This window comes from Ranitomeya variabilis, chromosome 3 (assembly GCF_051348905.1).
Source record: "Ranitomeya variabilis isolate aRanVar5 chromosome 3, aRanVar5.hap1, whole genome shotgun sequence".
In the NCBI taxonomy this organism is placed as follows: Eukaryota; Metazoa; Chordata; class Amphibia; order Anura; family Dendrobatidae; genus Ranitomeya; species Ranitomeya variabilis.
The window spans coordinates 266,996,580-267,009,890 of record NC_135234.1 but is presented as its reverse complement, the minus strand read 5'-3'; the positions used below and the strand labels follow the sequence as shown (position 1 = coordinate 267,009,890).

The 13,311-nt window shown below is 51.2% G+C and overlaps 2 protein-coding genes across 9 annotated transcripts in view; one reads left to right on the top strand and one right to left on the bottom strand.

The window, feature by feature from the left end:
* The window catches only part of MYO19 (myosin XIX), a 554,640-nt gene extending 548,577 nt beyond the window's left edge, over positions 1–6,063 (bottom strand). For 2 of the 5 annotated variants that reach the window (XM_077295451.1, XM_077295456.1), the window contains exon 1: positions 4,409–4,585. In XM_077295451.1, coding sequence (XP_077151566.1) covers positions 4,409–4,447 — 39 coding nt within the window. In that variant the 5' untranslated portion in view covers positions 4,448–4,585. Of the gene's footprint in view, positions 1–4,408; positions 4,611–5,861 lie in introns of those variants that run through there. The other 3 variants (XM_077295453.1, XM_077295452.1, XM_077295455.1) reach the window with 3 other exon arrangements.
* Positions 1–13,311, top strand: part of PIGW (phosphatidylinositol glycan anchor biosynthesis class W) — a 61,866-nt gene that overhangs the window by 25,273 nt on the left and 23,282 nt on the right. The window contains exon 1 of one of the 4 annotated variants that reach the window (XM_077295457.1): positions 4,551–4,773. The exons of 1 other annotated variant lie outside the window; for it this stretch is intronic. The gene's annotated coding sequence lies outside the window, so the exon portion shown is untranslated. Of the gene's footprint in view, positions 1–4,550; positions 4,774–13,311 lie in introns of those variants that run through there. 2 more of the 4 variants (XM_077295462.1, XM_077295460.1) reach the window with 2 other exon arrangements.

Genomic DNA, 13,311 nt, shown 5'->3' with positions numbered 1-13,311 from the left:
TTATAGCAGGGACGCATGGAATCTTGTGTTCCTTGCTAGCAGTGACCTTCCATCATACACGCTGGCAGTCTCAGGTGTTTTCTTTTTCCATTCACCATTGTCTCTACGTACATTTATTTCTTGTGTATGTATATTTGATACTTTAATAAACTTTGATTAATATTTATACCTCTACTACTCTTATGTGGATTTTTGGTACATACTTCAGTATATGTTAAGTCCACGGACAATTTGATCCGTTGATATTTTTCATCGTTCCACAGCTTGAGTATTGTGTTCTTTACAGCACAGGCACAAGTATGGGAGCAGTGGGCCGGCACACAGGTGTCAGGGGCAGGCCAGCACAGGCACCCCCGACGCGCGTTTCGCCTTCTAGTACATTAGCTTTTTCAAGGGGAAGAGCTAATGTACTAGAAGGCGAAACGCGCGTCGGGGGTCTTGTCCTGGGAGGATCCGACCCGGTGTACTCTACTCTGCTGCAGCATATTGGTAAGCGCCGCTTTTACTGCTACTTTGGGCTGTGGAACATTGCATTACCCATGGGCTGATTTTTATATTACTTCTGGCTGCCCTTTCCTTCTTATGTGATGCATGTAGTAGCACTTTGCACCGGGGGATACTCACCATTCCCTTACCATCCTTTTGCACTCTAAATATATATTTATCTGTTATGCACTTTATGCTTGTAATTTTAATAAAATTTACTATTCCTTATAAACCTTTGCTCCGTTGGTACTCCTTTTCTAATGTTTGCATGGAGTTGGTCTGCTGCTTTTGGCTGGGGGTCTTATTGCGCTATTTAGTGCACTAATCTCCCTGAGATCTTAATATGTTGCCTGGTTTTGTTCTCAGCACAGGCACAAGTATGGGTGCAGTGGTCCGGCACACAGGTGTCAGGGGCAGGCCAGCACAGGCACAAGTATGAGAGCAGTGGGCCGGCACACAGGTGTCAGGGGCAGGCCAGCACAGGCACAAGTATGAGAGCAGTGGGCCGGCACACAGGTGTCAGGGGCAGGCCAGCACAGGCACAAGTATGGGAGCAGTGGGCCGGCACACAGGTGTCAGGGGCAGGCCAGCACAGGCACAAGTATGGGAGCAGTGGGCCGGCACACAGGTGTCAGGCCAGCACAGGCACAGGTATGGGAGCAGTGGGCCGGCACACAGGTGTCAGGGGCAGGCCAGCACAGGCACAAGTATGGGAGCAGTGGGCCGGCACACAGGTGTCAGGGGCAGGCCAGCACAGGCACAAGTATGGGAGCAGTGGGCCGGCACACAGGTGTCAGGGGCAGGCCAGCACAGGCACAAGTATGAGAGCAGTGGGCCGGCACACAGGTGTCAGGGGCAGGCCAGCACAGGCACAAGTATGGGAGCAGTGGGCCGGCACACAGGTGTCAGGGGCAGGCCAGCACAGGCACAAGTATGGGAGCAGTGGGCCGGCACACAGGTGTCAGGCCAGCACAGGCACAGGTATGGGAGCAGTGGGCCGGCACACAGGTGTCAGGGGCAGGCCAGCACAGGCACAAGTATGGGAGCAGTGGGCCGGCACACAGGAGTCAGGGGCAGGCCAGCACAGGCACAGGTATGGGAGCAGTGGGCCGGCACACAGGTGTCAGGGGCAGGCCAGCACAGGCACAGGTATGGGAGCAGTGGGCCGGCACACAGGTGTCAGGGGCAGGCCAGCACAGGCATGGGAGCAGTGGGCCAGCACACAGGTGTCAGGCCAGCACAGGCACAGGTATGGGAGCAGTGGTCCGGCACACAGGTGTCAGGGGCAGGCCAGCACAGGCACAGGTATGGGAGCAGTGGTCCGGCACACAGGTGTCAGGGGCAGGCCAGCACAGGCACAGGTATGGGAGCAGTGGGCCGGCACACAGGTGTCAGGGGTAGACCAGCACAGGCACAGGTATGGGAGCAGTGGGCCGGCACACAGGTGTCAGGGGCAGGCCAGCACAGGCACAGGTATGGGAGCAGTGGGCCGGCACACAGGTGTCAGGGGCAGGCCAGCACAGGCACAAGTATGGGAGCAGTGGGCCGGCACACAGGTGTCAGGGGCAGGCCAGCACAGGCACAAGTATGGGAGCAGTGGTCCGGCACACAGGAGTCAGGGGCAGGCCAGCACAGGCACAAGTATGGGAGCAGTGGGCCGGCACACAGGAGTCAGGGGCAGGCCAGCACAGGCACAGGTATGGGAGCAGTGGGCCGGTACACAGGTGTCAGGGGCAGGCCAGCACAGGTATGGGAGCAGTGGGCCGGCACACAGGTGTCAGGGGCAGGCCAGCACAGGCACAGGTATGGGAGCAGTGGGCCGGCACACAGGTGTCAGGGGCAGGCCAGCACAGGCACAGGTATGGGTGCAGTGGTCCGGCACACAGGAGTCAGGGGCAGGCCAGCACAGGCACAAGTATGGGAGCAGTGGGCCGGCACACAGGAGTCAGGGGCAGGCCAGCACAGGCACAAGTATGGGAGCAGTGGTCCGGCACACAGGTGTCAGGGGCAGGCCAGTACAGGCACAGGTATGGGAGCAGTGGTCCGGCACACAGGAGTCAGGGGCAGGCCAGTACAGGCACAAGTATGGGAGCAGTGGTCCGGCACACAGGAGTCAGGGGCAGGCCAGTACAGGCACAAGTATGGGAGCAGTGGTCCGGCACACAGGAGTCAGGGGCAGGCCAGCACAGGCACAGGTATGGGAGCAGTGGTCCGGCACACAGGTGTCAGGGGCAGGCCAGCACAGGCACAGGTATGGGAGCAGTGGTCCGGCACACAGGAGTCAGGGGCAGGCCAGCACAGGCACAAGTATGGGAGCAGTGGTCCGGCACACAGGTGTCAGGGGCAGCCCAGCACAGGCACAGGTATGGGAGCAGTGGTCCGGCACACAGGTGTCAGGGGCAGGCCAGCACAGGTATGGGAGCAGTGGTCCGGCACACAGGTGTCAGGGGCAGGCCAGCACAGGCACAGGTATGGGAGCAGTGGTCCGGCACACAGGTGTCAGGGGCAGGCCAGCACAGGTATGGGAGCAGTGGTCCGGCACACAGGTGTCAGGGGCAGGCCAGCACAGGCACAAGTATGGGAGCAGTGGTCCGGCACACAGGTGTCAGGGGCAGGCCAGCACAGGCACAAGTATGGGAGCAGTGGTCCGGCACACAGGAGTCAGGGGCAGGCCAGCACAGGCACAAGTATGGGAGCAGTGGGCCGGCACACAGGTGTCAGGGGCAGGCCAGCACAGGCACAAGTATGGGAGCAGTGGTCCGGCACACAGGAGTCAGGGGCAGGCCAGTACAGGCACAAGTATGGGAGCAGTGGGCCGGCACACAGGAGTCAGGGGCAGGCCAGCACAGGCACAGGTATGGGAGCAGTGGGCCGGCACACAGGTGTCAGGGGCAGGCCAGCACAGGCACAAGTATGAGAGCAGTGGGCCGGCACACAGGAGTCAGGGGCAGGCCAGTACAGGCACAGGTATGGGAGCAGTGGTCCGGCACACAGGAGTCAGGGGCAGGCCAGTACAGGCACAAGTATGGGAGCAGTGGGCCGGCACACAGGAGTCAGGGGCAGGCCAGCACAGGCACAAGTATGGGAGCAGTGGGCCGGCACACAGGAGTCAGGGGCAGGCCAGCACAGGCACAGGTATGGGAGCAGTGGTCCGGCACACAGGTGTCAGGGGCAGGCCAGCACAGGCACAAGTATGAGAGCAGTGGGCCGGCACACAGGTGTCAGGGGCAGGCCAGTACAGGCACAGGTATGGGAGCAGTGGTCCGGCACACAGGAGTCAGGGGCAGGCCAGTACAGGCACAAGTATGGGAGCAGTGGGCCGGCACACAGGTGTCAGGGGCAGGCCAGCACAGGCACAAGTATGGGAGCAGTGGGCCGGCACACAGGTGTCAGGGGCAGGCCAGCACAGGCACAAGTATGAGAGCAGTGGGCCGGCACACAGGTGTCAGGGGCAGGCCAGCACAGGCACAAGTATGGGAGCAGTGGGCCGGCACACAGGAGTCAGGGGCAGGCCAGCACAGGCACAAGTATGGGAGCAGTGGTCCGGCACACAGGAGTCAGGGGCAGGCCAGCACAGGCACAGGTATGGGAGCAGTGGGCCGGCACACAGGAGTCAGGGGCAGGCCAGCACAGGCACAAGTATGGGAGCAGTGGTCCGGCACACAGGAGTCAGGGGCAGGCCAGCACAGGCACAAGTATGGGAGCAGTGGTCCGGCACACAGGTGTCAGGGGCAGGCCAGCACAGGCACAAGTATGGGAGCAGTGGTCTGGCACATGGGGGTCTCAGATAAGACAGTCAGACCCCTCTACAGAACGATTCATTGGTGACATCGGGGCTGTTCTGCAGAGACGCCTCTGCTGCTCCTTCCATGAAAACTCGCCGACAGTTCTCCAGCTCCACCAGGTGCTGAGCGCCACTCACCTGCGGCACCTCCTGCCGGACACGGTGGGCAGCACTCATGGTGGAGACCCTTATGCTGCCGGTCCTCAGAGTCCCAACACACCTGGAGTCTGAAGGACAAGGGAAGTCATTCTGGAGCTTAAACCCAGCCCGCCGTCAGCGGCGTCACAGCAGCGCCCTGGTCTGACTGGTCCGCGTCACCGGCAGGAATCCCGGAAGTCGGCGGCTGCTGAGGGAACAGGTCCGGCCACCAGCACCTCGTTCACTACCAGTGAATGTGCAGCACGGGCGGGTGCTGTGACTCACGGCCCTGCGCCCACGTCCTCTGCCGCTCACACAGCGCGTCCCCCCAGTGCTGACATAGACCGCCTGCTATCTGTGCAGTGGTGAGTACTAATGACGTCTCGTCTGGGGACGTAAAGCCAAGGGATGTGTGACTGCGGAAACACGTGCCTTCCCGCGCACACGCGTTTATGGCTTTTACGAGTTTGTGTCCGATGCTTGCAGTACGTCATTGTGGCCGCTAGAGGGCAGCATAGTATAATGTGTCTCACATTTCTGATTACTAGGAAAGTGTCCTGTGGCTCATCCTTAGGGTACGTTCACACAGGACTTTTTTGCTGCGTATTTTTGCTGCGGTTTTTTATGCTAATTTTCAGCTGCTTTTTACAGTACCAGCAAAGCCTATGAGATTTCAGAAATCTCATGCACACACATTGGGTTTTTGTTTGATCAGTATTTTCTGCTTTGCTGCGTTTATTGGACATAGGGCATGTCACTTCTTTCAGCGTTTTTGCAGCGTTTTTTCACCCATTGACTTGAATGGGTGATGGAAAAACGCTGCAAAAACGCATGTAGCATTATTTGCTGCGTTTTTTGTGCAGAAAATCATGGCCAGCAGGAAGTGATCTCACAGCCAAGAGCTTAGGGGTGTGGTTAGTGAGGTGTGAAGAGCCATTGTGAGGTGTCCTGATTGTGATCTATTGTGAGGGAGTTTCTGGTAGTGAGGTGTTAGCCATGTCTTGGTATAGGAGGATGAGCATTAATGTTTCCCAACTAATCATGGAGGTACCAGGAGGATATGGGTCACCGGGGACCCACAGAAGAAAACGACCAATAAGTCCAAGTCATATATTAAAAGTACAAACCTTTATTACATCATAAGTAACATGATACATCAATGTATACTATAAATACAAAGAACAAGTGAGGTGTAGTGCTGCAAAGTGCCTAGGCACCACATACGTTTAAAAACATGTTAAGGGCGCATGGAACCAAGGACAAACCCACCCATATAGGTTAATGCATGTGCCAACCATGAAAAAAAGGATGTATGTTACGTATAAATAGGTAAGTACCCATAATGGAACCTAACACAAAGTACAACCAATACCAACAGTGTCAAAGAAACATCCAGTCTCAAGTACCTGTTCCGGGCACAGAAATGGAAAAATATAGCGATTTTTTTTTTTACCTTTTAGTAAGAAGCTGGGTGGGATGCACATAGGATCCGTGCGCCCTCCCCGATGCACGTTTCGGTTTTTACACCTTCCTCAGGGGGCATGGTAGAGAGGACTAAGTGCGATGTTATATATTAGTATAACCGGAAGTGACCGGGACTGACCCGGAAGTGACTAGCGGTAACCATAGCGACCACTCTGCGCTTCCCCCAAATGGCCAAAAAGGAGATCATATAGTGGTGATGTAACGACATCGGGCACACACCGCGGAGCGCCGACCGCCGGACAATCACAGGGCCCTGTGAAGTCCAGCGGCGGATGCACACACGGTGCCAGCCCAAACTGGAACAAAAAGTAAAGCTGCGCATGCGCAGAACATCCACAAAACCACATCGTGTGTGCATCCGCCGCTGGACTTCACAGGGCCCTGTGATTGTCCGGCGGTCGGCGCTCCGCGGTGTGTGCCCGATGTCGTTACATCACCACTATATGATCTCCTTTTTGGCCATTTGGGGGAAGCGCAGAGTGGTCGCTATGGTTACCGCTAGTCACTTCCGGGTCAGTCCCGGTCACTTCCGGTTATACTAATATATAACATCGCACTTAGTCCTCTCTACCATGCCCCCTGAGGAAGGTGTAAAAACCGAAACGTGCGTCGGGGAGGGCGCACGGATCCTATGTGCATCCCACCCAGCTTCTTACTAAAAGGTAAAAAATCGCTATATTTTTCCATTTCTGTGCCCGGAACAGGTACTTGAGACTGGATGTTTCTTTGACACTGTTGGTATTGGTTGTACTTTGTGTTAGGTTCCATTATGGGTACTTACCTATTTATACGTAACATACATCCTTTTTTTCATGGTTGGCACATGCATTAACCTATATGGGTGGGTTTGTCCTTGGTTCCATGCGCCCTTAACATGTTTTTAAACGTATGTGGTGCCTAGGCACTTTGCAGCACTACACCTCACTTGTTCTTTGTATTTATAGTATACATTGATGTATCATGTTACTTATGATGTAATAAAGGTTTGTACTTTTAATATATGACTTGGACTTATTGGTCGTTTTCTTCTGTGGGTCCCCGGTGACCCATATCCTCCTGGTTGTTCAATTAGCGACTTGTCCAGTGTTCTAGTCCCCTCTCCCTTTTTTCTAGGGTTTGTTCATAGCTCTGTCACTTGGTTAGCTTTTTGGCAATTATATTAGTATCTGTCATAGCTATGTTCTACTCTGTCGTGTTTCTTGTTACTAATCATGGAGGTAATATTTTTTTTAATTTGTGATATATCTATCTATCCGATTGTTTGCAATGGTACACTTTGCGATGCTCATGTGCTGTTATGTACATGGTCATGTGTTCTGCATGTGTATGTTTGTATCTTCCTTGTCATGAATGTTGGCTTCATTTCATCTTGCATTTGGTAATTACTTTTTCATTTATTTTTCCAAGGTGGAAGCAATGCCTGTAATTTGGGATGTAGCTTGCCCAAACTACAGTGATCGTCAAAAAAAGGCCGATGCATGGCATGTAATCTGCCGTAAATTGTTCCCCCGCTGGGATGAAGGCGATGCTAAGCTCCACCGGGGTCACTCAACTTTATTATCACGCACAAATAGACAAAAAAACGCACCAAAACCGCACAAAAAACGCATCTGTAAGCAGCTGAAAATTGGCATAAAATACGCAGCAAAAATACGCAGCAAAAAAGTCCTGTGTGAACTTACCCTTAAAGTGTTAAAGGGAACCTGTCACCCCGTTTTTTCCGTATGAGATAAAAATACTGTTAAATAGGGCCTGAGCTGTGCATTACAATAGTGTATTTTGTGGACCCCGATTCCCCACCTATGCTGCCGAAATACGTTACCAAAGTCGCCGTTTTCGCCTGTCAATCAGGCTGGTCTGGTCGGATGGGCGTGGTGACATCGCTGTTTCTTCCCCCAGATCTTGCTTATTTTTCCGTTGGTGGCGTAGTGGTTTGCGCATGCCCAAGTCCCGAATCCACTGCACAGGGGAGGGAAAAGAGCGCGATCTGCGCTATTCCCCTGGTGATCGGTGGGGGCGACCATCTTCCTGTGGCCGCGCGTGCGCGCAGATGGAGCGCTCTGCTGCCCGGGGCTTCAGGAAAATGGCCGCGGGATGCTGCGCGTGCGCAGATGGAGATCGCGGCGGCCATTTTCCTGAAGCCGAGATGCGAACTCTGCTTCAGGAAAATGGCCGCCGCGATCTCCATCTGCGCACGCGCGGCCACAGGAAGATGGCCGCCACCACCGATCACCAGGGGAATTGCGCAGATCGCGCTCTTTTCCCTCCCCTGTGCAGTGGATTCGGCACTTGGGCATGCGCAAACCACTACGCCACCAACGGAAAAATAAGCAAGATCTGGGGGAAGAAACAGCGATGTCACCACGCCCATCTGACCAGACCAGCCTGATTGACAGGCGAAAACGGCGACTTTGGTAACGTATTTCGGCAGCATAGGTGGGGAATCAGGGTCCACAAAATACACTATTGTAATGCACAGCTCAGGCCCTATTTAACGGTATTTTTATCTCATACGGAAAAAACGGGGTGACAGGTTCCCTTTAACCAAATGCTAATGTTCATTCTGCAATTTAGCATGATCAGTAGTATCTTGTTAACCCTTCTAAGGACTGCTTGAAAATAGTTTTTTTGCACTTTCCTTTTTTCCCCAACCATTCTTACAGGAGATATTGTTCTTATTTTTTCCATCCACGTAGCCATCTGTATGAGGACTGCATTTTTTGCATGACAGTAATTTTGAATGTCCTATTGATTTCATCATACAAACGTAGGTAAACTGATTGTGAAAAAAAAAATTGAATTCCACCTTTTTTGGAATATATACTTAAAATGTCATATATAACCAGAAGAATGGTCGCTTCTGAAACCTGAAGCAATTAAAATAAGCTCTGAAGAACATAGACACTGCAAGTCATTTTTATGTTGTGCGTATGTTGATTCTTTTTGGCGCATTTTTTAGCGCTTCAGGTGATTCCACAGGGAAGGCTGGTTTCACATTTGCGATTGTGTCTGCAGCGTTTCTGACGCATACATCCGCATGCGTCTTGGTTTCATATCTTTAACATTGTAGAAGCAGGTGCATGCGTTTGTATGCATTCGACCATGTTTGCTTACGCAGGCATTTTTAGAAGGTAGGGAACCCTTCAGGTCTAGTTTCCACCCTCTTGGGCAGTAGATATATGGTAGGACCTGGAGGAAATTTCTGTCATCCACAGGTTTACCTTTAGGAGAGAAATTACCCATCAAAAAATTGCTAGAGTTCCTCCAGAAGGGGCTAGACCGCAGGCTCTGTCAGTACCCTAAAGGTTCAGGTGTCAGCCCTTGGAGCACTATACAACTGCAACTTGTCAGGGAACAGGTGGGTGCCAAGACTTATAAAGACATGTGCTAGGGCCAAGCCAGTCTCTGGGTCAAGAGTTCACCTTGGGACCTAAAATTAGTACTTGAGGCCTTGACAGGGCCCCCCTTTTTAACCCCTGAATCTAAGCTCCATAAAATTGGTCACCTTAAAAACCATACTTTTAGTAGTCTTAACATTGGCACATAGAGTGAGTGACTTGCAAGCTCTGTCTGCAGATCCCCTTCCCCCCTTTACTTTAACTTTGTAGGATAGAATAATCTTGAAGCCTGACCCAGCCTTCTTATCTAAAGTCGTGTCAAAATTTCATAGGTCACAAGTAATACCATTATCATCTTTCTGTCAAGTCCCCAAAAATCCTATGGAAGAGAAATTTCACACCTTGGATGTCAGGAGTGCCATTATACAGCAGCAGCCACAGAGTCATGGAGGAAGGATAGGGCTCTAGCCATCTTCTAGGTAGCCAGAAAGGGGTCCAAGGTTTAAAAGGGTAGATAATGGATGGATAAGAGAAGCCATCGGGGTAGCCTACACAGAGGGGGGTTGAGCGGTGCCAGAAAACCTTAAAACCATCTCTACGAGAGCGAAGGCAACCTCCTGGGCAGAAAGATCTGACGTGTCCATAGAGCAGGTTTGTAAGGTTGCAGGTTGGTCCTCTCTTTCTACCTTCTATAGCCACTATAGACTGGATCTATCTGCCTCGTTTGACCTCACGTTTGGGAGAAGGGTTCTTCAGGCTGTGGTCCCTCCCTAGAATGCACTTGTTCTCTGTAATTCTCTCATTGGTGTTGTCATGGGTTACAGAATAATAATAATTAATAATAATAATTTTTATTTATATAGCGCCAACATATTCCGCAGCGCTTTACAACTTATAGAGGGGACTTGTACAGACAATAGACATTACAGCATAACAGAAATCACAGTTCAAAATAGATACCAGTAGGAATGAGGGCCCTGCTCGCAAGCTTACAAACTATGAGGAAAAGAGGGGACACGAGAGGTGGATGGTAACAATTGCTTTAGTTATTTGGACCAGCCATAGTGTAAGGCTCGGGTGTTCATGTAAAGCTGCATGAACCAGTTAACTGCCTAAGTATGTAGCAGTACAGACACAGAGTGCTATTAACTGCATAAAGTGTATAAGAACATGATGAGAGGAACCTGATTATGTTTTTTTTTTTTTTTTGAATGGGCCACACAGGGATAGTTAGGTTAATGCATTGAGGCGGAAGGCCAGTCTGAACAAATGAGTTTTTAGGGCACGCTTAAAACTGTGGGGATTGGGGATTAATCGTATTAACCTAGGTAATGCATTCCAAAGAATCGGCGCAGCACGTATAAAGTCTTGGAGACGGGAGTGGGAGGTTCTGATTATTGAGGATGCTAACCTGAGGTCATTAGCGGAGCGGAGGGCACGGGTAGGGTGGTAGACTGAGACCAGAGAGGAGATGTAGGGTGGTGCTGAGCCATGGAGTGCTTTGTGGATGAGGGTAGTAGTTTTGTACTGGATTCTGGAGTGGATGGGTAGCCAGAAAAACACGTATATTACTTACCAGTAATGTGTTTTTTAGGAACCCTTAACAGCACATTTATATCCCCCCCCCCTTTTAATTAAGTTTATTGCCTTCATGGGTGTGGTTTAAGTTATTTACATGTGAGGAGAGTAAATGTACTAATAATGTTGGCATTGTAAGTTGTGTATGCTAATCCTGGAGGTCAACTTGTGCTCTGTAATCCACTGATGCAGAGAGAGGCGCCACCCTTTTTATCTTCAAGGTTTCCTATCTTCGAAGGGTGGATCCAGTCCTCCTCCCAGGACCTCCCAACACCCAGGTTACTCGGGATCACACAGATGGCCTGTCCGGGTACTATTCAGGACGTCCATCCCCGGCTAGGACCGTCCAATACCCAGGCCAACAGTAGCAAAGTCCCACCACGTGCTCTTCAGGGCTAGCACACCCAACACCGAGGTTTCTCTCAGGACCTTGCACCTGTACCATTCAGGTCTACACACTCAGACCTACAGGAACCAAACAGGAACACATACACAGGGACCATGTGACCCACACCCTGGTCACATTATGTACCTTGTACGCACACCCCATAGGTGAGGTATGGATCCCATGGGCTGGACACGTGATCATGACATCACTGCAGGTCCTCATACTCCTGCAGGGAAAAAGGTACAGTGAGTGCCCCTACTCAGAGGTGAGGTATGTGGGTAGCTAGACCCTCCCATCTCTCATAGCTACCCGCATCCCGGACCCAGATTCACTAAACAACATCTTCAGTGCTTACGTGCTCTAAAGACAAGATACTCCGAGTTGCATCGCAGGGAGCTTCCATCCCTGTGACACGTACCTCCCATTAACCACAATTCCAGACACTGTCTCACTATCTCGTCCATGCCTACAACTGCCATGCTCTCTCACGGCCTCAATACACCTCCGTGCGTATACTGGGGAGACCATGCAGCGCCCCCTACCTGTTACAGGGGTCACTGCATCACAATAGATATATAATACGGTGTATATATAATCAAATAGGAACTGCACCAGACCAAATACAGTGCCTTGCGAAAGTATTCGGCTCCCTGGAACTTTTCAACCTTTTCCCACATATAATTCTTTAAACATAAAGATACCAAATGTAAATTTCTGGTGAAGAATCAACAACAAGTGGAACACAATTGTGAAGTTAAACGAAATTTATTGGTTATTTTAAATTTTTGTGGAAAATGAAAAACTGAAAAAAGGGGCATGCAATTTTTTTTCGGCCCCTTTAACTTAATACTTTGTTGCACCACCTTTTTCCCTTCCCCATGACAGCACCGGTACATGAGAGATGGTCCCGCCCCCAAGAACAGGAAACCTGCATAGGAGATAAAAGATGGGGGCGGCACCTCTCTCCTCAGTTTGGTTTCCTGTTCTTGCGGGGAACCTGCGGTTGCTAAAACTGGTCAGGTCCACCCTGGGGGTTGAGACGCCAAAAGAGAAGCAAACAGTTCAGGACTCTATGTTTAGTAATTTGGAGGATAAGAAACGAAAAGTTTTCCCGTTTCATGATAACATTCTAAATCTCATTAAAAAAGAATGGAAAAAACCGAATAAAAAGATTTCAGTTCCCCAGGCTTTAAAACGTAAATATCCCTTTAGTGAGGAAATTTGCGAGAAATGGGAAAAGGCGCCTAAGTTGGACGCGGCTATCGCAAGTACCTCCAGGGGCATAGCACTTCCCTTCGAGGACATGGGGGCCCTAAAAGACCCCCTAGATAAAAAGGCGGATGCCTTTCTAAAATCAACCTGGGAGGCCTCAACTTGGGCGTTTAAACCTGGAGTAGCGGCTACTTGTACTGCCCGTGCCATGGTTAAATGGCTGGAGGAACTTAGTGACCAAATAAAAAACAAATGCCCAAGAGACAGACTTCTAGAAGTCATCCCTCCACTTCAAAATGCAGCGGGATTCCTGGCGGACGCTGCCATTGATTCTGTGCGGTTTGCTGCCAGAGCTAGTGCCCTTTCAAATTCGGGAAGAAGAGCGTTATGGTTAAAGAACTGGAATGCTGATTTCCAATCCAAAGTGAAGCTCTGTGCAGTCCCCTGTGAGGGCCAATATTTATTCGGCAGCGCTTTAGACGAGATTTTAGAAAAAGCAGCGGACAAGAAAAAACACTTCCCTCCACCTCCCTTCTTTAGACGACGTTGGTATGACAACCGTCGGTCCTTTCGAGGATCAGGTAGGGGCCGAGGCCGCCCAACGGATAGAACCACACGGGGGAAACCCTGGGGTGAGAAAAGAGAAAGAGGTTTTCTTTTCAACAAACCCCCAAAACCAGATCCTAAACAATGACGCCATATTCCAGGTGGGAGGAAGGTTACGTTTTTTTGTCCATCAGTGGGTAACCTTACAGCCGTCCCAATGGATAATCAACTTGTTATCAGACGGTCTACGGTTAAATTTCATCTCCCTTCCTCCCCACCGAATAAAAGTTACTCGTGTGGCCAAAAAGAACCAGTTGGTTCTCGAAAAAGAAGTTCGTCTTCTTCTAGACAAAAAA